This window comes from Lygodium microphyllum, chromosome 29, assembly GCF_053477565.2.
Source record: "Lygodium microphyllum isolate KBCC chromosome 29, Lygodium_microphyllum_v1.1.10, whole genome shotgun sequence".
Classification (NCBI taxonomy): domain Eukaryota; kingdom Viridiplantae; phylum Streptophyta; class Polypodiopsida; order Schizaeales; family Lygodiaceae; genus Lygodium; species Lygodium microphyllum.
Window position 1 is genome coordinate 41,182,250 of NC_141163.1, and position 27,918 is coordinate 41,210,167.

Genomic DNA, 27,918 nt, shown 5'->3' on the forward strand with positions numbered 1-27,918 from the left:
GAGAGAGAGAGAGAGAGAGAGAGAGAAAGGGGGGGGGGGAAACCTTCTATGAAAGAAAAAAGAGAGAAGCACGAAAGACACATGGGGAAGAGAGAGAGGGGGTGGGAGAGGAAGGAGAGAGAGAGAGAGAGAGGGGAAGAGAGGAGAGAGAAAAAAGAGGGGAGAGAGAAAAAAGAGGGGAGAGAGATAAGAAAAAAAGAGGAGAGGGATAGAGAAACGAGAGATTCACAAGCAATTTCATAAAAGGATTATCTCCATAAGGAAATCAAGAAAACTATTTTTTCCGGCAATTGTAGATTGGTAAATACTTAATAGCAAGCCATTGCTCTCATTCTATACTTCTAGACTATGAAAGTCCTTATTCTTAACTAACCGACCAAATCTTGAGCCTTTGAAAGCCCTACTTCTATGAAACTTCCAAAGTTGCTATGATACTACTAGCTTGGTTATAAAACACCTAAAATTTAGCCAATTAGCTTGAAATGCTTGATCACCTTGCACACGCACCTTCTAGCTCCACACCCTTTATGTAGTAAAGATTCTCTCTCTCTCTCTCTCTCTCTCTCTCCTCTTTTCATTGTTTTATGAGACACCCAATATGAATATATGAGTCATATGCAAATCCAATCGGATTGCTCCATTGAGAGAGTTGTGCTCATATATCGAAACCCATATTAGACACTCTTTATGTAGTAAAGACTCTAAACTCCTCTTCTATGAGACATGTGAAGATGATTAAGAGAGTCATGTACAAACTAAATTGGTAAGGCAGTTTACTCAGAGAACCAAGCCTAAGTGATCTTTACTCGAATGTCAAGCACACATGTAGATGTTATATCTTATAAAAGCCTTTGAAGCACGATTTGGACTTGTAACACATGACACAACCCTACCCAACATTTTTTTTTGTTGAAATGCGTTTTCACATGATTGGAGGTCCCACATAATGCCCCATACGAGTAGGCAAGCCTTGAGCTGTCCTTAGGGCTCGAACTTAAGTCTCATCAAACTCACACACTCATGTTGTCGCGATTGCCCTACATGCTGTTGGAGCATAGTTCCCCTAGGGCTTGAACTTAAGACCTCATCAAACTCACACACTCGCGTTAGTGATCGGCTTACATGTAATTGGAACATAGTGTCCTTATCGATTGAGTTGCCGCTCTAGGGGTAGGGTAAAGGGGCCAATAGATTGTCATCTAACAATCTTCCATTATAATTTTTTTCTTCCAAGTGAGTTGCATAAATATTTTTTAATGGTCGAACTATTTATATTATATAGAGCTCAAAGAAAAAATAATAGGACATTTTGATATTTTTATCAAGTGGCCTTAGTTACAAATGAAAGGTTTATAAAAGATGGATAGTGAGGGGCCAATAGAGTGACACTCGAGGATGCATTACTTTAGGGTTTTACAAAATCTAAAATATAAAAAAGTTTACATGGCTCAATTGTTAGATTTAAGTTAAGCTCATTTGTAATTTAAAAAAATTCATATTATATTGTTAAGTGACTGAAAAAACCATATCTTTCTTGTAAAGCTGTCACTCAATTGGGGTGGGTTGTGTTTTCCTTTCAAAGGGTGCTACTTTATTGGCCCCTTTACCCTAACTCTTTAAAATGTGTTAAGAAGAGGCCATAAACCATATGACCCAAGTCACACGGTGTTAAGTATTAAGAATTTCCAAAAGGACGTAAGCGGATTGATGCGGGTCTCATTCTCAATAGGACCTATCGAGCAGAACACAAGCAGAGAAGTATCTCTGCACAAACAATACAAGGATTGGTTTCTCGCTCTGAAATTGCTCGACGCTGCAGTAACTCCCTATCGAATGGTCTTTCTATACATTACAAGGATTGGCTTCTCGCTCTGAAATTGCTCAACTCTGCAGCAGCAATTCACCATGCCTCTGCCAAAAGACCACTAAGACTCAGCCATGGCTCTCTCTGGCCACAGCTTGAAGGGCATCATTTATTACACCAGTGCATCGGGCATCTCTCATCGTCAAATTGGAACCGAAGGTATGCGTTGAGCTAGATTTTTTGATGCTTTATCTCTTATTTGAAGCCTCAGACACAGTTTGATTGCAATGCCACTGGCTCCGATGCAGGGAAATGCTTCATCTTCCCCAAACCGGATTTTGCTGCAAGATTATGCTCAAGTTTAAAAGTATCCAGGCCTTTCGATCCATTATCTCATTTGTTTTTTCGCAGTGCAAGGTGTCAGTCCTCGTATAGCTTGTTAGTTAGGGCACGGAGTGCACGCGGTTCAGATAATGATATATCAAGTAGGAGAGAAGGCTTGTCGGGCGACAAGTCTGTCCAAATGTTATTGGAAGAGGACGAAGGTGGTCCTGATTTCGCAGCCCGGATATTGAGCGAGCAGCCTAGTCAGGTGGAATCAAAGTATCTGATTGGTGGTAAACTGTACACCTTAAGGGAAAAAGAGCTTTCAAAAGCTCCTCTATGGCAAAAGATAGCACTTGCTCTAGATTTCCACAAGAAAACTGAGGTGGCAAGAGACAAGGTACAAGCACCAGAGGAGCAGTTGGACCACATAGAAGAGCCTAAGACCCCGGACAATGAACAGCATTTTACCAAGCCAGCAAAGCCAGTTTACTTGGCAGATCTGCTGCGAGAATACAAAGGTGAACTGTATGTCCCAGAGGAGGCCTTCAATGAGCAGTTGTCTGAACTAGACTCTTTTCACAAAAGTGTGATGACATTGCCAAAAATGACACTTGAGGAGTTTTTGAAGGCTGTAAAAGCAAACCAAGTCAAGTTGCTAACCTCAAGGGGAGTTCTAATTGCAAAGAAATATATATATAATGATTTCATTGTTGAACTCAAAAATATTCCAGGGGACCAGGATTTTCACAGGACAAAATGGTACCATCCTGACAATTTATACTTGTCCCAGCAATTGTTTCATCTTAAAAGTTAAGTGATTAACATTCTTAAGCTTTGCAGGGCTCTGCATCTGACAGATCATGAAGCACAAATTGCTCTCAAAGGGTATTCAGGACCACAAGTGGAGATTGAGGCGCAATATACGGTGTGTTTTGTTTGTGGAGTGTTTAGATGGAGGTTATGGCAACATGATGGCAACCTCTTTTTTTGCAATGTTGCTGCATTTTCTTATATTTCTGGTTTTCTATTTTATTATATTTCTGGTTTTCTTACTACATTTCTTAAATGATTAAATGATACATTAGAAGTTGCATATTTCAGAAGCATTCGGCTTGAATGTTTGTTTGTAGATCTGCTCATTAGAAGTCTCTTAGCTGAATGTTTGGCCTTCCTTAGGAAGATGATGGGTATAGGATGAGATGAGATCTATTCCTCATCTTGTTGTACTTTATGTATATTTGTACTGTGTCACTTTTTTCTTGTTCTCTCCTCACTTGAGGCACATTCGTCTTTAAGTGGGAGGTTGTTGGGGGTAAAGGTGTCCGTGCCTATGTTGCCTTGTATTTACTTCACACACCGTGATTGCACACTTGTACATTGCAGTTGGCTGGCGCCCATCATTGTTATTTTATTCTTTATTCTTTTAGTGACTATTAAATAAGAAAATGCTAGTCACACTTTATGATTGTTGGAGTTTTCACATATGGGGTCTCTCTCTCTTGCTCTTTTGCTCCATCTACCATAGCTCTTGTTTTGCTCTTGCTTCCACTTGTGTATTTCCACTTGGGCTTTATCTTTCAATTAGAAGACCACTCTCACTCATCATTGGATGGTGGAAGGAGAAGTAAACATAGTGGAATAGCAAATGTAGGCTAGATGGTGATGTGGCAGCAAAATGTAGTTGGCTACAATCACTAGGTAGTAGGAGATGGTTGGGATTTGTTATTTGAAGGTTGAACAACAAACATCAATTGTAAACGTAGGTTTGGACAATAGCAACTTGGGATGATTGATATGGATAATGATACAAAGTACAAAAATAATGTCTTTGAAATAATAAAAAATTAAAATCATGTAGACACCAAGAGTAGAAGACTATCCCCTCTCATTCTCGGATGGCGAAAGGAGAAGTAAGCACAGTGGAATAACAAATGCAAGTTGGATGGGATGTGGTAGCAAAATGTAGTTGTTTTCAGTCACCAAGGCAAGAGGAGATGGCTGGGATTTGTGGCATGAAGGCTGTTTAGGAGCTTATTCAGACATATAAAGGCAAATGGAACCACATCGGTGATTGAACTTTGATAATTAATTAACTGATTTCTTTTTTGGGTATGGGTGGGTTGAGTGTTTCAAATCATAGTTTTCATCCTATTGAGTCGGTGGGTTGAGTGTTTTAAATCATAGTTTTTATTCTATTGAGTAATTTGTGTCCCTAGGGGAAAATAAAAAGAATGGGTTAGACCTAATGCATCACAAAACAGAAAAGCTATCCATCAGCTATGGTTGTTGATGAAGAAGGAAGCTATGGGGGATATATGGTAATGTAAGAAAGAAGATTGCTTTGGGAGATTGCCATGGGAGCTACTGCGGATATGGTGGATTGAGACCTAATCACTCTCTGACTGAGAAGAGGTAAATGCATATAGGTGCGTATTTACAAGAATAGAATGCCAATGCATGGGGTAATGCAAAGGGCAATGTAAGATGTCATGCTCATGCTAGTAACTGTGCCTCTTGGATAGTGCTCTTGTAGGGGAATTGTTCACTTGTCGTAAGTGCCAATTTACAGTCGTGATCATCTTGATGATATGGATAAAGAGACAAAGTATTAAAATAATGTCTTTGAAGTAATCAAAATCTAGTAGACACCAAGAGTAGAAGACTGTCCCTTCTTCCCGTCGAATGGTGGAAGAAGAAGGAAGCAAAGTGGAACAACAAATGTAAGCTTGATGGTGGGGTGGCAATAAAACGTAGTTGTTTGTAGTCGCCAAGCAGTAGGAGATGGTTGGGATTTGTCGTCTAAAGATTGAACAACAAACGCCAATTGTAAATGCAAGCCTGGACAGGAGCAAATTGACGCATGATGGTTGATACGGATAATGCTACAAAGTATAATCATAATGTCTCTAAAGTATCAAAATCTTGTAGACACCAAGAGTAGAAGACAACACCCTCTCATTGTTGGATGGTGGAAGGAGAAGTAAGCACAGTGGAATAGCAAAATGCAGGTTGAATGGTGATGTGATAGCAAAATGCAGTTGTCTGTAGTCGCCAAGTAGTAGGAGATGGTTGGGATCTATTGCTTGAAGGCTGAACAACAAATGCCAGTCGTAAATGTAGGCTTGGACTGTAGGGAATTGACGCATTATGGTTGATAATGGGGTTGGAAGCAGAGCGTGGTTGTAGGCAGCAACTCGAATTGAGATGTCCTTTGGAAGACAAGGTGTGAACAGTAGAGATAGGTTGCCAACAATTTGCGAAATAGGGATGGGTTGAGTGCCCCTTAGACTGTCAAAAGATGACGTACCAGCAAGATAGTAGGGTTTGCGGGAGAACGGCAAACATGGAGAAGAGAAGAGAAGAGAAAAGAAACTCTAATGAATGGAATGATGAAGTTTTGAATCATGGAGTGAAAGTGATACAAGGGAACAAGGGTGCCATAGCACAAGGAAGAGAGAAGAAACTCTAATGAATGGAATGATGAAGTTCTGAATTATGGAGTGAAAGTGATACAAGGGAACAGGGGTGCCATAGCACAAGGAAGATGATGAAGATAGCCACGAACCACGAACCACAAGGAAGATAGCACAAGGGGTGTGAGGGTGGTGGAGAGGCTGGAGAGAAGAGGTGACGGACTGAATGAATTGGTCGTAAAGAATGAGTGAGAGAGTGGCCTATAAATAGGCGCAGTCAGTCTAGGGTGGTGTCCCTTTTGGGGCTGCAAACCCTGAACGCAAAACGTAGAAACGCAAAAAAACGCAAATTGTGGGTGAAGGGTTTCTCAACGCTCCCTTTCAAGCCCAAAAAGGGGAAGAAGAGAAGAGTCAGGTGGAGATGGAATCCTACATGTTGAAGAATGCTTATGCAGCAGGTGCCACTTGGACAATGTCCCTCGTGAAATGGAGAGGGGGAGGAAGATGTAGAGGATCCCTAAGATCCAAGATTTCCATCTGAAAGGTAACCTGTAGTAAAGAATAGTAGTCGGATTGAACTGGAGAACCTAAAACCCAACCTCGGGAGAGAAGCCACTAGCTCCGTGCATCCATGCAAGAAGGAATACGAAGGCCTCGTTACCAAGTTGCGGTTTAACCTCCAAGGACCCGATCTAGGTAGATCCTCAAAATCCTGGGTATCAATAGGTGAGATGACCGTTGGAAGGAAGCCGCCCCATCCAAGGGTAGAAGAAGAAGGTAAAAGGCCTTCGCCAAGGTGTGTGAAGGATTGAGCGGGGGGTGGGGATCCCCTTTGAAATTGAAGGAATAGGAGTCCCCTTTGAAGTTGCAATAGATATAGATGCCCCCTCAGAGGGCAAAGAAAGATTATTCCCCTTTGCCCTTTGAATCCCCCTCTGAGGTAGATAGGGAATCCAAAAACTCATGGATCACAGACTTCGAAATGTGTGAGGATGAAGGAAGTGCCACCAGTTGTGCTGAAAAAGGTATCTGGGGTGGTGAAGTTTTCCCAGAGAGGTGGCCTCTCGAATTTGAGTAGGTGAGGGTGAAGGGTGGCGCTCAGATTGAGCAACGAGTGGGCAACAATCGCTACTTCTCAATGGAGCAGACTGGGAAGCCGAAGAAGAGGAAGGAGTCGAGCAACCATTGTCTCTCGAAGGAGCGGATTGATGAGGAGACGGTATCAAATAATTGCTGTCTCTCAATGGAGTAGACTGTAGAACCGCGGGCCGTGGTAGCCACTATACCCGAAAATAGGTGTGAAGTTTGCCGCTGGCATTGCGATGATCTCTAGGAGGTCATAGCACCAATCGATCCTCCATGTGCTCGAAAGGACTTAGTGTGCATCGGATACATCTTATTGTCTTGAGCATAGCACTTTGATAGCCGATGTAGAACGATCTCTGTGGCCAAAAAGGAGAGGTGGCACAAGGAGTGCCTGGTGGAAGACGCATATACTTTGAGGGCGTGGGAAGCAAAGGTTGAAGTCGGCAAGCATTGGTGGTGGGTTCAGTGATGCCACAGTAGGAGCACCTAGTAGTCTGGTCATTTGTTGGTAAAGAAGCCATGGATACCAGTGTGCCTTGTTGAAGAAGGAAGAGGTTAGCCACAAACCATGAACCACCATGTTCGTCTCAAGGGCTAGGAGGGTAGTGGAAGGGTTGGAAGCAAGCTGCTAGTGGGAGGAGGATGCGACTAGTAGTGAGGTTGCAACCATTAGAAAAACGTAGGTGAGGAGAGAGAAAGACTAAAAACGCAGGTTGTAGGAGAGAGAAGGACGAAAAACGCAAGAAAAACCAACAGCAGTAGTCAATATGCTGAAATAAGCTCCGAACAGTGTGTGGTAGGTTGGAAACAAGCGCCAAACTGTTGTAGACAGCAATGGCCAGCTTGGACCGCAATGTCCGCATCCGGGGTGTGGGCAACAAGCTGAAATACCTGAAATTTGCAAAAACAAGATTGTTTTCAAAATGGAGAGTGATCAGCATCAGTCGCTTTGCTGTAAACAGTTGCAAACTACGGGTGGAAGGCTGGAAACAGGCGCTAGACTGTAGATGATAGCAAGGGACAGCTGAGACTACGGTGTCCTCTGCGAAAGGGGTGTGGGCAGCAAGCTGAAAACACCCGAAACCCGCAAAAACGAGATTTTGATGCAGTGGAAGAAGAAGAGAAGTGGATGCCAAACCCGCCACCGGTCTTTGCCATCATTGGAGTGGAGGATCTTTGCCGCTGTTTGAGCAGATCCAGCTCTGATATCATGTCAAAAGAAGACGTAACAATGAGACAATAGGGTTTGCGGGGAGGAACACGAAGTAAACTCGACAAACATAGAGAAGAGAAGAGAAGAGAGAAGAAACTCTAATGAATGAAATAATGAAGTTCTGAATCATGGAGTGAAAGTGATACAAGGGAACAAGGGTACTGTAGCACAAGGAAGATGATGAAGACAACCACGAACCACGAACCACAATGTCCTCCTAAAGGGGTGTGAAGGCGGTGGAGAAGCTGGAGAGAAGAGGTGATGGATTGAATGAATCTGCCGTAAAGAATGAGTGAGAGAGTGGCCTATAAATAGGCATAGTCAGCAGTCTAGGGTGGCGCCCCTTTTTGGGGCTGCAAACCCTAAATGCAAAAAAGCGCAAACTGCAGGTGAAGGGTTTCTCAACATAGACCGACATTAATTAATTCATTAATGTGTAGTCTCTAATGTCACCATTGACATTAGTGGCCAATAAATTGGTCTATACCAAAATCTGACATTAGTCACCATGCCTAAAATTTAGAGAATTACTATTTTTGGACCCTAGAATCTGTTCGTGTCATTATCTTTGTGTTTGCACGAGGATTAATTCTCTGGTTTGTGTCGAGGTCAAATTTTGCACCGGTCATGGAGAATTTTAGACTAGAAGGTTTAAACGAGAAAATTGTTACATGTATGCCATGTGGCACAAATTCCCAAAAGAGAGAGAGAGAGCATTTAAAAAAAACGTAATAGGCATAAGAGGTAGATCTGAGAATGAAGTTTGGAGGAGCTAAGGGCAGATTGCTATAAGTTCATCAGCTACAGAGAGTACTTCTTCGACTCAGACTTGTGTACGGAGGTAGAGCTTACTCCCTCTGGTTAACTCTCTCTCTATTCTCAGAGGAAATGCTCTGCATGATGGGTTATTCCATCGAAGGGTTTTTCAGGTCTGATTTAGTGCTTTTTGTGGGACTGTTTTAATGCTGGAATGATACTTTGCTAAAAGGGATGTTGTTCTCGACATGTTGGACAGTAAGAACAGTGAATTCAAAGATTTGGAGATTGTAATTTTGCACACGAATCATTGAATTTTGGTTACAGAAAATGCTTTCCTAAAAGGGATGTTGTTTTGGACATGCTGGACAATAAGAATAGTGAATTCAGAGATCTGCAGACTGCAATTCTGCACATGAATCATTGAGTTATGGTTCCGGAAAATGCTTTTGCTAATAGGGATGTTGATCTGGTCATGCTGAGCTGTCCTTATGCAGTTGGGATTTACTCAGAAAAGATGAAAACCAAGTGTTCATAGGTTATGTATTTTGGAACATTTCATTTTTGTAATTTTCTTTCTTTTAATTGATAAAGAAATACCGAGAGGGGCACCGGTCTTCGGAGCCAATCTGGTGTTGAGCGAGAAAGTGAGGTCTTTGTTTGTCTGTGTGTGTGTGAAAAGACCAGGTGTTAATTGAAGGAACTACTGCTTTATGTGAGTCATAGCCGGTTTCACTGGGCTGCAAAATGCAGATGCCAGATGAGGGAAGTGGGGGCCAGGATGCCAAACGCAAACTCCAATAGCCTCAAATGATGACACCAGCTGTGAAGGAGGTCGCCAATGTGAGCTGAAGCCATCAGGATGATCATGTGCAGAGCTTGAGGAAGATGACGCCAGCTGAGGATGATGATGCTAGATGACCGGCGGCCCAAAACACAAGGTGTAGGGCTTGTTGTGGAAGATGCCAACTGTGGAGAAGTGATGCCTGACTGGGAGAAGGCCTCTAGAAGCCGAAATGCAAGCAAGGAATGCCAAGATGATAGAGAAAAATTGATGCCAGCAGATAGGGATGGTCACCAGGGTGTGTGAGCTGTTGCCAAGATGTGTAGATGACTCCAGCAGATGATGAGGAAGAAGCCACCAACCATGAACCACGATGTCATCCTGTAAGGGGTGTGGGGGCAATGGAGAGGTTGGAGAGAGAGTGGAGGGGTGTTTGATGATAGGAGAGAGGTGAAGAATGAATAGTGAGTGTACTGAATATGTGAAGAGGTGGCCTATAAATAGGCATGCACAGTCTAGAGTGACGCACCAATGATGTGGGCACCCACCACTGATAAAGTGCCCAGAATAAGGGCGCCAACCCTTTTTGGGGCTGTCAGTGAGAAATCCTAACTGAAGGAGATGAACTGAAGAAATGGTTTCTCAACAGCATAGACTAATCCATACGGTACGGTATGTATTTGTATAATTTAGTACAAAAAAATAGGCACTTTTGGCCATTCTCCTTCAAGCTACAACTTTCTTTTTTTCTTTTTCCTTTATTTATTTATTTATTTTTTCTTATTTCTTTTGTCCCCAAGCCTCTCTCTCTATCTCTCAAGCTTCTCACATCCTCCTTTTCTCTCAAGCCTCTCATCTCTCTTTCTCTCTCTCTCAAGCCCACACTTCTCTTATTTGTATGATCATTCATGTATGAGTATCCACTCCCATCTATGTAGTTGTAAGTTGTAGGTAGCAATAGCACATGTTGCGCATGTAACATTAGGTTTTGGCATTCTACCCTTAAGTATTCATCTTATATACTCTAATAGCATTGTTATTTAGATATGAAACATCTATTCTATTATCTTTAGTCCAAAATAGTCAAGTTATTTTTTTTCCATACTAATATCGTACCGTACCTTATAAAACCTTAAGATACCATTTAGTATCGTATTTTATCGTACTGTATTGTATCATATCTTTCGTACTTGACAACTATGTTGGGAAGATCGCATGCATAAGCAACCCGAAAAGATAGAGAAAGTGACAAGGGTTGTGTTTTGAGAAGAAATACTTGTAGGACAGCAAAGAGTGCCTATTGTACAACAGCAAATACTTGTTGTAAATGTCCCTGTAAATGCAGGAAATGATGCGGAAATTAATCAGCAAAAGAAGTTGCCTATGATACATGACAGTTTCAGTAAGAAAATGTGCCATTGGAACATATTGAATAGGTAGGATAGTATGGTGAACCTTTTGAACAACAAGCTGTTAATGCAGATTTGCAGGCTGAATAGGCAGCAAACACTGATCATTGGGTCCGTAGGTTGATCAGAAATACCAAACAGCTAGATAGGTTTGTTCTTGGTTCGAATTATGTTGCTGATTATGTCATGTTGATAGATTGTCGTGAACCGTGATGCTTCAAGGAAGCAATGGACAGAGAGGACAACAAGAAATGGCATAAATGTATGCTGTTAGAAAAGGAATCTCTAAAGAAAAATGGTACTTTGGATCCGGTGCATTTGCCTAAGGGGTAGAAAATCCTACCATGCAAATGGGTTTACAAGATGAAGATCACCTTTGGTTTCTCACCAAAGCACAAAGCACTACTTGTTGCCAAAGGGTACAAGTAGGAACATGGGATTGACTTTGATAAGATCTTTTCTCTTGTAGTCAAAATGGCTACTTTACGAACCATATTGGGTTTGATTGCATGTGAGGATGGAACTCATATAGATGGATATAAAGACTGCTTTCTTACATGGTGATTTGCATAAGGACATATATATGCAATAGCCAGAAGGTTTTGTCGGTAAGGGGCAAGAAAAGATGGTATGTAAACTCAACCAAAGCTTGTATGGGCTGAAACAGACACTGTGTGAATGGTATCATAAGTTTGATACATTCATGTAATCTCAAGGATTTAAGAGAAGCTAAGTGGATCACTGCTTGTACACCAAGAAGGTGGTAGATGACAGCCTTATTGTAGTGGTTTTATATGTGGATGACATGTTGATTGGTGGTAGGGATGTTCATGATTTAGACACATTCAAGTAGAACCTACATAGCAACTTTGATATGAAGGATCTTAGTGAAGTAAATCATATTCTTGGAATGAGTATACTCAGGGACAAATCGAAAGGTCTTCTTTATTTGTCACAGCAGGAGTATGTATCCAAGATTTTGTAGTGTTTCAATATTGAGGGGGAAAAGCAATTGGTGTACCATTGCCTCCAAATGTGAAACTCAATGTAGAGGATAGTCCTACATTTGATGATGAATAGGCTATTGAAATGGCCAAGATCCCATATGCTTCAGCTGTGGGTAGCTACATGTCGTGACATAGCATTTGTAGTGGGAGTGGTTAGTAGGTACATGGCACATTGTGGTAGAAAGCATTTGGAAGTAGTGGAAGGTATCATGAGATATCATAAGGGCACAAAGGATTTGTGCATCTGCTTTGGAAGGCAAAAGGCATGTGTCGTTGGATTTACGAATGTAGATTATGCTGGTCATTTTGATTGCAGGAAGTCTACTTCAGGGTATGCATTCATCTTCACAGGGGGAGTTTTTCCTTGGATCTCCAGGCTACAAAAGTGTATTGCATTGTCTACTACAGAGGCAGAGTATATGACTGCCACCAGTCTAAGGCATGCAAGGAGGCTTTATGGCTTTCATTTCTAGTGGGAGAGGTTGGCATTACTCAGACTCCTGTCCTCCACTGTGATAGTCAAAGTGCTATCATGCTAGTACGGAATGCGATCTTTCATGCAAAGACGAAGCACATACAAGTGAAGTATCACTTTATCAGGGATGTACTTGACAACAAAAGCATTGAGCTTTTCAAGGTGTATATAGATGATAATCCTATAGATCTTCTCACGATGGGACTTCTAGCAGAGCGGTTTACTCATTGGCGACAAATGATGGGAGTCGGATAGTATACATATTCCTGTCTTCTACATACTTAGACTTTGCTGATTCTTTTCTCAACCTTCAAGCACGTTGCCTTTAGGTGGGAGGTTGTTGGGAATAAAGGGCCATCATGCCTTTTATATGTGCTCAGGTGTGAACACACCCTTAGTACTTGTACTTTAATACTTTACATATCACTATCACAAAAACAACAAAAAAGAGGTACACTCTTCGTACCCACACATCGTGCATCTCACTCTCTCTCACTCTCTAGTGCTGCTCTCTCTCTCTCTCTCTCTCTCTCTCCCCCCCCCCCCCCCCCCCCGCCATTGCCATTGCCATTGCAGAACGTTGAATGTTCACTGCGCGTAGGACACCACACTTTGCCCTTAAGCATTTTGTACATTCTCTCATTCATTTATAGCATTGATTCATTCACTTCAGAGTTCTCTTTCTTCTCTATTTGCATTGGTGTTTCGCGTTTTGCATTTTGATATTAGGGTTTGCTTTATTGCGTTACTATCCGAGTTAGTGTTTTGTCGTGGTCGCATATTTTGTGTTTTGTCCACACAAACCCTAGCATAGCTTCACACACTAGAGATGGATCTAGAGTGTTGTAGCCACCAATTGGAGCTGAGGTGAGGCTGAAAGTGGAAGGGTAGGAGGATGGAAACCAAGACGCAGCAATCTAGACGATTGGAACTGATGAACACAACAATGTAACCGCTTGAAGATGATAGGAGTTGGTCACTGGAGATCGTAGGAAGTTGGGTGATAGAAAAGAAAGGTTAAGATAGTGTTGATTGGGCTTTCATTGTAGTAAACACAAGTTGTTTGATACTTGGGAAGAGGCTTGGACAGTAGGGTGACAACAATGGATAAGAGTGTTAGGAGTTGGCGATGATGTGGTAGCAATCGCAATGGGTTGGACATCCAATGGAGAGAGAGCCGATGGCTGAAATTTGCAAGACAAGGGATGGGCTGAAAGGTGGGCAGCTTGTCTATTATAGATGTAGAAGGATCCTCCCAAATTAGGGTTTTGCATATGGGACGCAAACTCTCTGGAACTACGCACCATTTAATGAAACTATTGGTAATTTATATGTTTTGGGGCCGTTTTAAAGAGCTAATCAGTTTATAATGCATTTTTAATCTCAACATCCACTAGGTGTTAGAGAGGTGAAGGTAATTAAGTGAAGATGGAGACTGATTGAAGAATGGGAGAGTGAGGAGTGAATGGATGAATACCCATGCTCTATTTAGTATTTATAGGTACATGAATCATTGAACTATATAGGGTGGCACTTTAGTTCTCTCGAGTGGTGTCCATACACTAATAAATGATACAAATAAAGCTTTTTGGTATTGTAAATGGAAACCAAAATAGGAATTAATGGAATAAAATGCACTTAGTGACTTTGGAATTGACCTAGGTAGAACTTGTAGATCTTGGGTATCAATAGGTGAGATGGCAACTTGATGTTGACCACCCCATCCAAGGGAACGTGAAGAATGCAAAGGCTTTTCACCAAGGTGAGCAAAGGACTGTGAGCAAAGGACTGCATGATAAGTAGTCACACCCTTTGAAAACGTAGAAATAAGATCCCCCTCTCAAGCCCCCTTTGAATTCCCCTCTGATAAGAGAGGGAATTTGAAAACTCACGGCTCTTGTGGAACCACAGGGGAGCAACAACCTTCATCTCTTGGTGGAGTGGACTGCAAAGGCGAGAGTTGAATAACCTCTTTCTCTCCATGGAGTGGATTGCTGAAAGGCAGTAACCAACAACCTCTATCTCTTGGTGGAGTGGATTGTAGAGTTACGGGCCGTGGAAGCCATTGAACACTAAAGTAGGTTAGGGAACCTCTATAATGTATTGCACTGGTCTCTAGGAGGGATTATCACTTCGTGAGGTCTTAGAACCTTCTTTTGCTCGTGAGGGCTTAGTGTACGTCATATGCATCTTATTGCCTTGAGCATAAAACTTTGATAGCCGATGCAAAACGATCTTTATTGCCTAGAATGGTAAGGAAGTGCAAGGAGTGTCAGGAGCTAGATGCATATATTGTAGTGGGGTAGGGAGCAAAGATTGATAACAACAATTTGTAGGGAAGTGATTGTCCTTGCCATAGTAGGAGCACCTTATGGTTTTTCCTTTTGTCTTTGGAGAAGTCATAGCAATGGTGTGTCAAGCGTGTAAAGGGAGAATGGGAGGGAGAAGGAGATAATACTATGTATGATGCTATGGGATTAAATGATCTGGACTTTGAGAGTAACACTGATCCCGGAAACTTTCTTGACCTCAACTATGTCAGAGTGAAGTAGTGCAGAAGCATATGACACAGAGAGAGAGAGAGAGAGAGAGAGAGAGAGAGAGAGAGAGAGAGAGAGAGAGAGGAACACAGAAAATCTGCAATGAAGAATGCTGTATAAGGAAACAAATATGTACATAGGCGCAGAGTGTATGTCTACGTATGTCTCCACCTTGAAGATCTCGTACTCTGTGAACCCCGAGGGCAGTCTCCATGATTAGCAATTTGCAAACGTATGGTCAGAAACTGTAAAAGTGTGTGCTGAGGACAAGCAATAAATAGCCTGCGAAAAAAAGAAAAAAAAAGCTGTTGGCTGCATTTAATGCGGCCGAATGTACTGTGTGATTGGACCTGCTGACATGGCAGTCAGCTCTGCGCTGCCACGTGGCACTCTGCGTGCTGACATGGCACACTTGCGGACTGTAATGCTACGTGTGATTGCAACAAACTGCTCATGAATGGAATTGCTTGTCCAAGGAATGCCAATCTCTAACAAACTAAGCATGAGGATCGTTGTCTCTTGGAGCATCTCTACTCTAATAGCATGTCGGGAGAGAGAGCAGTATGCTTTGATACAATGTTGATAGATGGTAGGTTTGCAGGGAGAAACATAGTGTGTATGCCAAACATTGAGACAAAGAAACTCAGAAACATTGAAGAAGAAGAAGAATTATGAATGATAGACACGGAGTCATGTTAAATGAATCATGTTGATACATTGGAGTGGAGCTCAGAGATGACTGCACTATCTTGGCTGATCAAGTGGTAGCACCTAGAAGGGATCTACACTACGAAGGGAGTGAAACACAATCCTTCGGGTAGAGGTGTTGGTGACAAGGAAAAGGGATGCTCTATGGAGGGAGCAACATGCGGTCCTCTAGATAGTGGAATGCTGGAGTAGACATTGGATGATGAAGGAGAGCAGTAGAGGGAGTGAAACACAATTTTGAATTGTCGTCAAAGATGAAGGATATGTTGAAATCTCTTTGAGATGATGATCACTATCAAGGTCATTGCTAGGCAGCCAACCAGAGAGGAAAACACAAGAATATATAATGAAGCTCTCTCCATGTAAGTGGCTCTAGACAAGCCACTGCTCAGGAGTGAAGAAAACACAGAAAATGCAGGTATCTGATACAGGGCTGATAAAGAGGGTGTATCCTGCTTTGCAGACAACCTGAATCTGCTGCAAACACAGCCTCCTAAAGTGATTGATGGCTGGGAACTATCGTTTGGGTACTTGGGTGCATAGCACGGGGGACTTTCGAAAATGAGGGAAACGGAAACGGGAAAAACCGGAGTTTCAGCTAAATTTTGAAAACGGGAAAACGACGTTTCGGATTGTACTCTAAAATAAATACAGTATTATGTGGGTATGTAAATATATCAATGCCTACAACAACATGTACCCAAATTTCATACAAAACTTTGAGTCTTTATGTCATATGATTGAAATCATGATTCATTACACGTGTCATGTCATGACTCACGAGTGAACTTTGAAGATTGAGGAGTCAAGACTCAAGACTGAGGACTCAATGGTTGAAACTTAAGACAACTTAACACAATTAAGATTGAATTTTCAAAACTTAAGGCAACAAAATGAATTAGAATTTATGACTCGTGAATAATTTATGATCTAAAGAGCAGTGAACATTGAAGACGGACATTAAGAACAATGAAACAAGAATCAAGATGCATAATAAGTAAAATCAAGATACAATGATATATGTAACTACGTCATGTGAATAATTTGTTAAAACTCCAAAGTCTAGTGAGGCTTTAAGTATCAACATCAATGAACAACTAGCAAATGTAGTTTGGACTCTGGACTTTGCACTGCTAAACTAACTCCTATATATCATGACTCACGAGTCATGACTTATGACTCATTTGGACTCTGAGGATCTGTGCACCATCTCCTTGTCTGACTCCGAGGACCCTGATCGAGAAGTTGATGAAGCAGCCTCAGCCTCAACCTCAGTCTCAGACTTTGGCTTAGACTTTGCCTGTGATGCACGACCACATGTGGCCCTTACTCTAACCCTCCTTCGTGCACAAGTCTCATGCACCGGTGCCGATAGCTCCTCATAGAGCATCGAGTAGATATTCCGCTCCTATGGTATTTGTGGGATGTTACGCATCTTCTCTATATCAATCTTGTCAACATTCACCTGTAAAGGTGAATGAGACAGAGATATATCATATGAGAGAAGATTCAACATGTTCAATATTCATACATATCTCAATTTACAATCCAACTTTCAAGCAAATTAGCAATGTTAAGTGTCAAGGACTCAAGGTTAAAATGTTAACCTTGCCCATCCAAACAATGATGACACCATCGGCTAATTACGACGAATATGTCGCCGAGCTGCTCTCCCAATTGGAGAAAGCTAAGGAGGAACGCAAGATAGCCGTGGCTGAGTTGGCAGCAGAGAAGGAATCAGTGGCCGCCTTCCAGCTGGATAAAACGAGAATGATAGCCATGCAGCAGAGGGAGATTGCGGATCTCAAACAAGAAATGAAGGCTAAGGATGAGAGGGAGGAGCACTGGAGATAGTAGCTCGAAAATGAGACACAGGAGCTAGTAAAAATGCAAAGGCTGAGGGGATAAAGCGGTTCTCTTAAGAAGCTGGAGATTGCAATGGCAAAAACACTAGACGCTCCAGCTGGGCAGTTGTGAGCTTGTTTCTCTTTTTGGTGTGGAATAGGGCTCATGTGCTTCAGTTCCTCTCAACAGGCCTTGAATTACAATCTTGTGAGAGGACCCAAATGGCAATTCGTTTCTATTCAAATTTAAAAGATTGAGGTTAAGTAATTGACAATTGTTAATATGCAAGCCACAAAATCAACATTTGAGTGGACAATAGATTATAGAACATGTTACCTAGGTTGCATAATGCATTAGATAATTAAGATTCAAAATATAAAAGTCACCAGTCACATACCAAAGTAGGAGCACGATCGCTATATTTCTCCCACTAAGAGACAGGCTGGAGCTGTCTCTCTCGAAATCTAGCTGTGGGTCGGCCAAAATGAAGAGAATGATTGTGGAATGCTAGCAAATCATCCTCTAGTCTCATATCTATATCATCCCTTGTGAGGTACCTCATGTACTCCATGAAGCCTTCCTCTAACTTCTCGCTAATGTACTGCTCCTTGCTGCACCAAAGGGAATGCAATATATGTGCGACAGCATGGATTGTTTTATGGAACCAATCCCATTGTGTATTCCACACTGCACGAATGTCATCAACCCTTTAGAGCAAAGGATGATGGATCATAGATAAAATAAGTTAAAAACTTATAAGTTAGAATAATGATCAATCATCAAGGAGTCGTTAATACCAAATAATTACATGTGTAAAAGTTAAATAAAAACTTACTTGTCTTGGGGTAAAAAGTTGTTGCAAAGCAAGGCTCCGTAAAATTTATCCATATACTCATATAGAAGCCCCAAAGTACTCCCCTCCATATCAGTGATGCGCAATACAATGTAAATAGAAGTGAGACTTTTCACCAATGCCTCTGCCTCAATCCACCAACTCTCATTTAAAGTATTGCATCTAAAAACAAGAGACTCTTTCTCACTCTTATGTGAGTGTTAAAAAACACGCGGGATCTAGAGCATGGCATTGGCTATGGTGGATCGAAGAGGAAGATTAAGCTCATGATGACATAGATACGACTTGACGTGTTACACAAGTGAATTAGGTTCCAAGATTGAGACTTGGACTCATAAACACAATCTTGTGTATAAGACTGACAATGACCAAGACACTAACTGAAATGGTAAAGCATCATGATATTGCATTGATCATATGTGTGTAAAAGTGATAGTCAAGTACAATGCTTTATAGTTGTTGGATGGGTAGCATTTTCCCTTTCTGTGCATATGAGATTCAATTTGCCTGCATGTTCTAAGCCCAGAATTGCCTCATAAAAAGAGGTCACAAAAGGTGTGATTGCATATATCTCAACACCCCTCCTCAATCACAACCAAAAGGTACAAAGTGTGTAGAGGCTTTAGTGAGAGCAATACCTACAAAGTGTGGGCACACCATAAACATGGCAAAACACTAGAGGCTGTTGCAGAAAAGGCTAAGTGTGGGTACCACAAACATAGTGGACATCCAGAGGTTGTAACAGGGGCCTTACAAAGTGTACAGAGGTTGTAGTACAAGGCTATATGAGGAGTTTACAAGCTTATGACAGGAGCATTTTGGGCTAGGTAATACAAGGCTAAAAAAGTCAGTAAAAACTTGGGTCAAGGATCGTCAAGCCCTTGCAGTTTTCAGCATTTCTTTTCACATAGATCTTCAATTTATTATAGGTCTTCTTGTTGATGTAGTCTAGCTTGCTCTTTTTGATCTTGCACTTGTTTTTCACTTTGCTTGCAACTTCAGTGTCCACTGCTTTGATCTTTTGGTTCTCTTCTTCTAGGTCCTCTTTGCTTGCAACAGTTGCATCAATCTTCATGTTCATGTCCCCCTCAAGCAAAGATATTATTATCTTTGAGGTAGCAGAAATGACTTTGTAGTAACTGGGAGGCACGAAGATGGAGACAGTGAGTGTTCGTTAGTAGTAGTGAGAGAGAGTGAGAGAGAGAGTAGAGTAGTGAGTGTGCACGATTTTGAGGTACAATGACGAGTGTACCACTTTAGGTTTTTAGATAGATATATATATGTAAGTACAAGTGCTAAGGGTGTGTTCACACCCGAGCACATTAAAAGGCATGAGGGCCTTTATTCCCAACAACCTCCTACCTAAAGGTATTGTGCCTTAATAGGAGAAAAGAATTAGCTAAGTCTAGGTATGTACAAAGCTGAAATACATATATCTATCCCACTCCCATCACCTGTTGGCAATGAGCAAACTGCATTGCTGGAAGACCTTTCGTGAGAAGGTCTATAGAATTATCATCTGTATGCACTTTGACAAGCTCAATGCTCTTGCTATTAAGTACATCTCTAATGAAGTGGTACTTCATTTGCATGTGCTCTGTCTTCTCATGAAAGACCAGGATTCCGTGCTAATATGATAGCACTCTGACTGTCACAATGGAGAATAGGTAACTCTGTAATGCCAAGCTCTCCCACCAGACGTGAAAGCCATAAAGCCTCCTTGCATGCCTCAGTGACAGCCACATACTTTGCCTTTGTAGTAGACAATGTAACACACTTTTGTAGCCTGGAGATCCAAGAGATTGCTCCTCCTGTGAAAGTAGACACATACCCAGAAGTGGACTTTCTGCAATCCGCATGACCAGCATAGTCTGCATGTGTAAAGCCAACGACAGATGTCTTCAGCTTTCCAAAGCAGATGCACAACTCCTTTGTGCCTTTGAGTTATCTCTCATAATACCTTTCACTGCTTCCCAATGCTTTTTGCCAGGGTTTGCCATGTATTTGCTAACCACTCCCACTGCAAAGGCAATGTCAGGACGTGTAGCAACCACAACATACATCAAACTGCCAACAGCTAAAGCATATGGTATCTTCGCCATTTCAGCCTTCTCATCATCAGATATAGGGCTCTCCTGTGCATTGAGTTTCACATATGGAGGCAATGGAATCCCAATTGTTTGCCCCCCCTCCATATTGAAACATTACAAAACCTTGGAGATATACTCCTGCTGAGATAGATAGAGTAATCCTTTTGATTTATCTCTGAGTATTCGCATGCCAAGAATGTGATTTGCATCACCAAGATCCTTCATGTTAAAGCTGCCATGAAGACTTTGCTTTAGTGAGTCCAAAGCATGAGTATCCTTGCCAGTAATCAGCATCTCATCAACATACAGAACCAAGATAATTAGGTTGCCGTCTACTACCTTCTTAGTGTACAAGCAGTGATCCACTGGACTTCTATGGAAACCCTGAGACCGCATGAATATATCAACCTTATGATACCATTCTTTTGGTGCTTATTTTAGCCCATACAAACTCCTTTTGAGTTTACATACCATCTTTTCTTTCCCTTTTTTAACAAACCTTTTAGGCTGCTGCATATATATGTCTTCATGCAGGTCACCATGTAAGACCGCAGCCTTTATATCCATATGTATGAGCTCCATATCTTCAGCTGCAACCAAGCCCAAAATGGTTCTCAATGTAGTCATCTTGACTACATGAGAGAATATCTCATTGAAGTCAATTCCATGTTCCTGGTTGTACTCTTTCGCAACCAATCTTGCTTTGTACTTTGGCGAGGAACGAGAAGCTACCTTCATCTTGTAAACCCATTTACATGGAAGTGTTTTTTGCCCTTTAGGCAATTGCACCAAGTCCCAAGTGCGATTTTTCTCAAGAGATTCCATCTCTGACAACATGGCTTTATATCATTTCTTGCTGTCCTGTCTGTCCATTGCTTCCTTGAAGCAAGACGGTTCACCACGTCTGTCAACATGACATAATCAGCCACATTGTTTGCACGAGGAATTAATTTGTTAGGTTGTCTAGTAGCCCTAGATGATCTCCTAACCCAATGATCATTGTTTGCTGGCTGTTCCTACAAATTTCAATTTTCAGCATGCTGTCCTGGCATTCCAGCCTGCAAATCAGCATTAACAGCTTGCTGTCTTGGCTATTCCTGCACATGTAGTGGCTCATTATCATGGACAATAGCTGGCTGATCATTTTCAGCATTATTTTTTGCATTTACATGTTTATTTACAGCAGGTATTTGCTGATGTACAACGGGCATGTATTTCTTCTCAGAATACAACCCGATGGACTTGCTCCATTCTTTCGAGCTGTTTGTGCATGCGATCTTCCCGGAAGATAACATCATTGATGCGTACTACTTTCCTTTTCTTGGGATCCCATAATCTATATCCCATTTCACCCTCATCACCATATCCTAGGAAAATGCATTTACAGGACTTTGGTTCAAGTTTGTTGCGTTTTTCTTTACGAATGTGCACAAAAACCTTGTAGCCAAACACTTTTAGGTGAGCATATGAAGGTGGCTTGCCCAACCACGCTTCTTGGGGAACTCCCCCCCCCCAAAAAGACCTATTTGGTGACCGATTAATTAAGTGTACGCCTGTCATAATAGCCTCTGCCCAAAAACCATGGGGTAATGCAGCATGAGACAACATCGTACGAACCTTATTCTGTATGGTCCTATTCATACGCTCTGCAGCTCCATTTCGGGGTGGATTATGAGGGATAGTGAGCTCCCTCTTGATTCCTTTGTTGTCACAAAATGCCTGAAAGGCCTTGGACACATATTCCCTACCATTGTCAGAGTGAATACACTTAAGTGTCTTATCAGTCTGATTTTCAACCAATGTCAATAATTTTTTAAATTTGTCAAGCACTTCATCCTTGCTATGAATATGATAAACCCATACCTTCCGTGTAGCATCATCAACAAAGGTGACAAAATATTTCTTTCCCCCTAAAGATAATCCTGGCATTTGACATACATCTGAATGTACCAAATCTAGAGGAGAAGATTTCAGCGAAAGAGACTTTTTATGAGACATTTGTGCATGTTTACTATAAACACAATGATCACAATGCTCAAAATCAGCATAACGAAGACAAGGCAAGTAACCCAAACGAGAAAGCACTTTCATGCTAGTTTGACTCATGTGTCCCAACTGGCCATGCCATAAAGAAACATTTGGCTGCTCGGTCACGACAACAACATGATCACTCACACTAGATACATGGAGAGGATACAAGGTATCACTCTTACAACCTTTGGCAATCACTCTAGATTCCTTATAGATTCTTCATTTCCCATCACCAAAGGTGGTGTGAAATCCATCATCATCTAGTTGCCTTGTGCTAATCAAGCTCTTCTTGAGCTGAGGTACATGCTGTACATACTAAAGTATGAAGACAGAACCATGCTGAAACTGCAACTGTACAGTACCAATACCTGCAATGTCACATGCATAGTTGTCCCCAAGATGGACAACACCATGTCGACCCCCTGTATAGGCAGAGAACCACTCATGATGAGGGGTGATTTGAAAGGAAGCACCTGAATCAAGAATCTAGGTATGTATGTCATCATCTGTATCTGCAAGTAGAGTATGTGCACCAAAGTGTGAAGAGGCCAAGAGTATGTCATTCCCACTGTCACTGTCATGAGTGACTATATTCACCTCTTTAATTTTGACACTGCTCTTCTTGGGTTGAACCTCTTTCTTCTCTTCCTTGCTATCATATGTCTTCTTACCCTTTCTTTTCTCTTTCTTCCATTTGTAGCAGTCATGTTTCAAGTGACCTTTCTTTCCACAATGATGGCATTCAACATCCTTGCCACGTGATTTACTGCGTCCCTTGCTATTAGATTTGCCTTTCTGCTGTGATCTGCCCCTAGTATGCAAAGCACTGGAAGACTTACTGGATGCATTGTTATGCCGATTCATTTCTTCCATGAGTAGAGCACTCTCTACATCGGCATACAAAAGAATCGCATTGGAATTGCTCATAGCAGTTTTGAATGTATCCCAACTCTCTAGAAGAGTTCAAAGCAAGAACGCAGCCTTAAATTCTTCATCAATCAAGAACTTCAAGGCAACTAGCTGGCTGAAAATGGAGTAAACTCACTCAACTGAGTAGACATTGATGTACCCTCTTTCATACGCAAATCCATAAGCTTTTTCAGCCAATACACTTTACTTACGGCACTCCTTTGTGCATACACTTCTTCCAATGGAGTCCATATAGCATATGCAGAACCCAAACCTTCAATGTTGAACAACAAGGCATCAGAAATCGATAGCTCGATGGTTGAGCGTGCAAGCTCATTTAACTCATCCCAATCGTCCTGTTCCATATCTGTGGGCTTTGCCCCTTGGGTCTTAATCGGCTTTGCCTGCTTCTTTTGCAACAGGATAGTATAGCACTGTTTTTGCCAAACTGCAAAGTTATGTGCTCCATCAAGCTTCTTTATGTGCATGAGATTACTACTGTCACTGCTGCTAGCCATGATTTTCAGCCCAAATGTGACCAAAAAATTCAGCAAATGCAGGCCCAAACTGTCACACAAGTGACTAAGGTATAAACAAGTACCAACCAGCAATAAATGACCACGTAGAAGCAGAAATTTCAGATCTGTAAGTAAATTTTCAGAAGCACCAAACCATGTGCTACAGCATTCCACAACTAATTACAGCTGTTCCAAGGGCATATACATCACATTACACGAGAAATCCCAAATTTTAGCTGCAATTTCTGTTGTACATGTACCCACGGGCATAAATTTGACATGCACAGTCAAAAGTCCCAAAATTTTTGTGCTCAAAGTTTCAACCACACATCTGCATTTTCTCTGTCATGCATAGAACATGCCAATTTTGCCAAAATAGAGTAATTTTAGCAAAACCCCCAAAATTTTCAAGTCAGCCCAATTTTGCATGTACATGAAAAACCCCAAATGTTGGAGACAAAATGTCACAAATTCTTGCAATTTCTGAGACAGATATTACTGTTGTGACTTGCTCACACCAAATCTGGACCAATCCTCAAATTTCTCAAGTCCAATGTACACTAATTTCAGTGAAATTGAAAGAATTTCACTAAAATGTGAAAAGCCCCAAATTTCTGAGTTAGATTGTCTAGTTCTGCGTTAAGGTCCCCAAATCCGGGAAAAGCCCTAAGTTTCTAGGTCTAAACCTACACAGATTTGCACACCGTGCTTGCGTGCGCGAACACTCGGAGGAGAGGAGGTAAAAATAATCTCAAATATTTTTGAAAAAGAGGAGAAAGATGGCAGGTCAATGTCTATTCAGGCCCGTGACACTTCGCCTGTTGAAGTCGTCCTGTCCGCTAGTCGACAGTCGCGTGGTCGCCCGTTAGCAAAGCCTGCTGCCGCTGTGGTCCACGTTGGACCCCCGACTAGTCGCATGGCCTGTTACGCTTGCACCCGATTGTCCCGTCAGTTGTCCCGCTGAACATTTGTCGGCTGCAAGTTACTTCGCCTGCTCCCTACTAGTTACCTTGGCTGTTCTTCAACGGCACTCGCTTTTGCACTAGTTAACTGTCGACTGTCGATCGTTGAGTCCACCTGGGACTTTTGCAACACCTGAGTTGTCTCTTGCCCGCTCTGATAGGAGTTTGTAGTGACCGGGAGGCACGAAGATCGAGACAATCAATGTTGTTGCTGCAGCGAGATAGAGAGTAAGAGAGAGAGCAGAGTAGTGAGTGTGCACGATTTTTGGGTACAATGACGAGTGTACCACTTCAAGTTTTTAGGTAGATATATATATATGTAAGTACAAGTGCTAAGAATGTGTTCACACTCGAGCACATTAAAAGGCACGAGGGCCTTTATTCCCAACAGACTTCAAATTCTTGCACTATCTCCAAGGTAGCAAGCATGTCTTCAAGTTCTTCAAATGAAAACGTGGATGGGACTTGAATGCTCACAACCCCATGTTTCCCGCAATCCTTCTCATGCCCAAGTCTTCTAGTATCTTCTTTGTTTGGCTGCTGGACTTCATCAACTATTGTAGTTTCCAGCTCCACTTTCTTAGCCTCAAGGATTCTTAGTCTGTCAATTAGGCTGACATGGTTCTGTTGCAAAGCTTTCAGTTGGTCTTGTAGGACCATAAACTGTGACATCATGATATTTTCATAGTCCTTCACAACATCATCCCTAACACCTTTTTCTAAAAGCCGGGATCTTAATTTATCTGTTGACAAGGTTATCTCTTCAAAGGGTAGCAGGAGACTATTTGCTAGTGGAGCCTTGGGAAACATGCCCGTGGCAGCTTGAAGAGAATCTAACCAAATTGCACGATCATCCCTGGTCTCTGTCCGCAAATGCAATGTCTTTGTGCCAGTGAATATGTAAAACTTATTGTCATTTGATTTGCTTTTCCTTATCGAAGATATCTTTAGATGAAGTTCTCTTGATATTTTCTGTTGTCGAGTGTCATTTCTGCGCTTTTTTAGAAACCTCTGAGATTCATCTCCAACAACTCGCCAGCCTTTTTGCTCTTCATGGTTCATTGTGATCTTGTTAGGCCCGTACACCTTGTAATAAGATAGAACTCCATCTTGCAATACAAACCATCGTGGCCTCCAACCTTTTTCAAAGTTGACCCACTTGTCCAAGATCCTAGCCATGTTTGATCCAATAGTGCACGTAGTACGGTTATCCTTTTCTGCGACCCTATTCTCCTTGCTGTCTACAATTTCACCTGAAAACTGCGTTGTCTTGAACGATACCTCAGGAGTGGTACCTTTCAATTTCCCATTCATAGAGCAAACTGGAGACGTGTGATTATTGTGATCAAGACCTATCTCTTGCAGTGCATTAAAGGAAGGAGCACTATGTCTGTGATGTGCCGTCGCAGGGAAGGTGAGAGGAACGCTTTTGCTTGACACAAAGTTCTTGGAAGGTTTGCTTATGTCCGATTCAATGGCCATCTTGTGTGGGCCTTCAGCAGGTACAGAAGATCCCTCTCCTTCAAATGGAACATGTGCAGTGAAGCAGAGCGGATGCATTCAATTGGCATAGTGTTGCATTGCCGTTACATGCCTTTCTTGCAGACGGAGGTTGCTGATCGCGCAGAGGGGCTGCGGAGGCAATAGCAAGTTTGGCATAAAAGAGAGAGAGAGAGAGCAGAGAAGAGCTAAGCCGAGTTGAGTCATGCTCGACTGGGTTCTGATACCATGTTGAAAAACACGAGGGATCTAGAGCATGGCAGTGGCTATGGTGGATCGAAGAGGAAGATTGAGCTCATGATGACATAGATACGACTTGACGCGTTACACAAGTGAAGTAGGTTCCAAGATTGAGACTTGGACTCATAAACACAATCTTGTGTATAAGATTGACAGTGACCAAGACACTAATTGAAATGGTAAAGCATCATGATATTGCATTGATCATATGTGTGTAAAAGTGGTAGTCAAGTACAATGCTTTATAGTTGTTGGATGGGTAGCAGTTTCTCTTTCTGTGCATATGGGATTCAGTTTGCCTACATGTCCTAATCCTAGAACTGCCTCATACAAAGAGGCCACTGTAGGTGTGATTACAAATATCTCAACAGTGAGCCATTCCTGGTATGTAATGGTCCGTATCAAATTTGGACGGACTCGTATCAACCTCTCCAATACAAAAAACATATAAGCAAATCTAGTGCTAGAGGGCTTCAATAGCTCAAGTGTGTAGCTCGAAATATGCTTGTGACGGATGGCCTTTTCTTCACAAATCTTATCGTGCTTGTTGCTGTCTTGAAAATGTCATCCATCTAAGATATTTGCCCAACATCTTCAATAAGTAATTCAAGGCAATGGGATGCACATGGAGTCCGTACTATGCTAGGAAACTCCTCCTCAAGCATATGCTTGATAGACACACAATTGCTTCCATTATCTGTCACTACCTGTACCGCATTTTGGACTCCTACGTCCATGATGACTTGTTGCATATGCTGCCAAATGAAAGCTCCTATGACGGTAAGACCTGATGTAGAGGCATCGATGGCCTTAATGAACATGGTGCCTTTACATGAAGATACCAAAACATTGTAAACATTCCTTCGGCGCATATTTGACCATCCATCGCATAATATTGTGCATCCATATTTCACCCATGTCTCCTTCAAGGGCTCCAATTGAGCCTCCATGGATGCTTTCTCCTTTTGAAGCTCTCGTGTGCGTAATGCATTTGCGGATGGGCCTTCCCACTCACACTTATGCGACTTACTGCCCTGATTATCTTTTTCCATTGATGTGTATTGGCGACATTGAAACAGATAGCACACCGAATAAATAAGCGTGTGAGTCCCCTAGTTTACTTCACAATTGGCTGCCTTTGAAGTCTTGTATGGACACTTGCACCATGCAAGGAGCCGTTTTGTCCACCACCACTAGAAGATGGCAACGGGGTCCTTTTTGCACTTCGACCCGATACGGATATAGATGCACTTCTTTTTGATGGGCCACTGGCACCTCCAATTTAGCTAGCGCCACTACGCCCACTAGCCTCTCCTTGCCCCACATGTGCTTTATTAGCTTGATGTGGTGTTGGATGAGAGGATTCATCCTCTTCTTACTCAATACCCATACGCGTTCGGCACCAAAGATGGAGACTTACCGTTACTTTTGCCGGCACATTTGTGCAAG

At 42.0% G+C, this 27,918-nt stretch overlaps 2 protein-coding genes across 4 annotated transcripts in view; one reads left to right on the forward strand and one right to left on the reverse strand.

Annotated features, from left to right (window-relative positions):
• The first annotated feature begins 1,662 nt into the window (after positions 1 to 1,662).
• The window catches only part of FTSHI1 (FtsH extracellular protease family), an 81,168-nt gene continuing 54,912 nt past the window's right edge, over positions 1,663 to 27,918 (forward strand). For 2 of the 3 annotated variants that reach the window (XR_015689525.1, XM_087671848.1), the window contains exons 1-3: positions 1,663 to 2,023; positions 2,113 to 2,890; positions 2,972 to 3,056. Coding sequence is in view for 2 of the 3 variants with exons in the window: in XM_087671848.1 (XP_087527974.1) it covers positions 1,939 to 2,023; positions 2,113 to 2,890; positions 2,972 to 3,056 (948 nt within the window). In the remaining variant the exon portion in view is untranslated. The remainder of the gene's footprint in view (positions 2,024 to 2,112; positions 2,891 to 2,971; positions 3,057 to 27,918) is intronic. The other variant, XM_087671847.1, reaches the window with a different exon arrangement.
• LOC148010546 (oxysterol-binding protein-related protein 1C-like) lies at positions 25,109 to 26,290 on the reverse strand. Its single transcript, XM_087671030.1, has one exon. It carries the CDS (start codon positions 26,288 to 26,290, stop codon positions 25,109 to 25,111), a length of 1,182 nt encoding a protein of 393 aa, XP_087527156.1.

What these genes read in the sequence shown, in the direction of transcription:
- LOC148010546 (XM_087671030.1), bottom strand. Translation starts at nt 26,290, where the DNA reads ATGCATCCGCTCTGCTTCACTGCACATGTTCCATTTGAAGGAGAGGGA.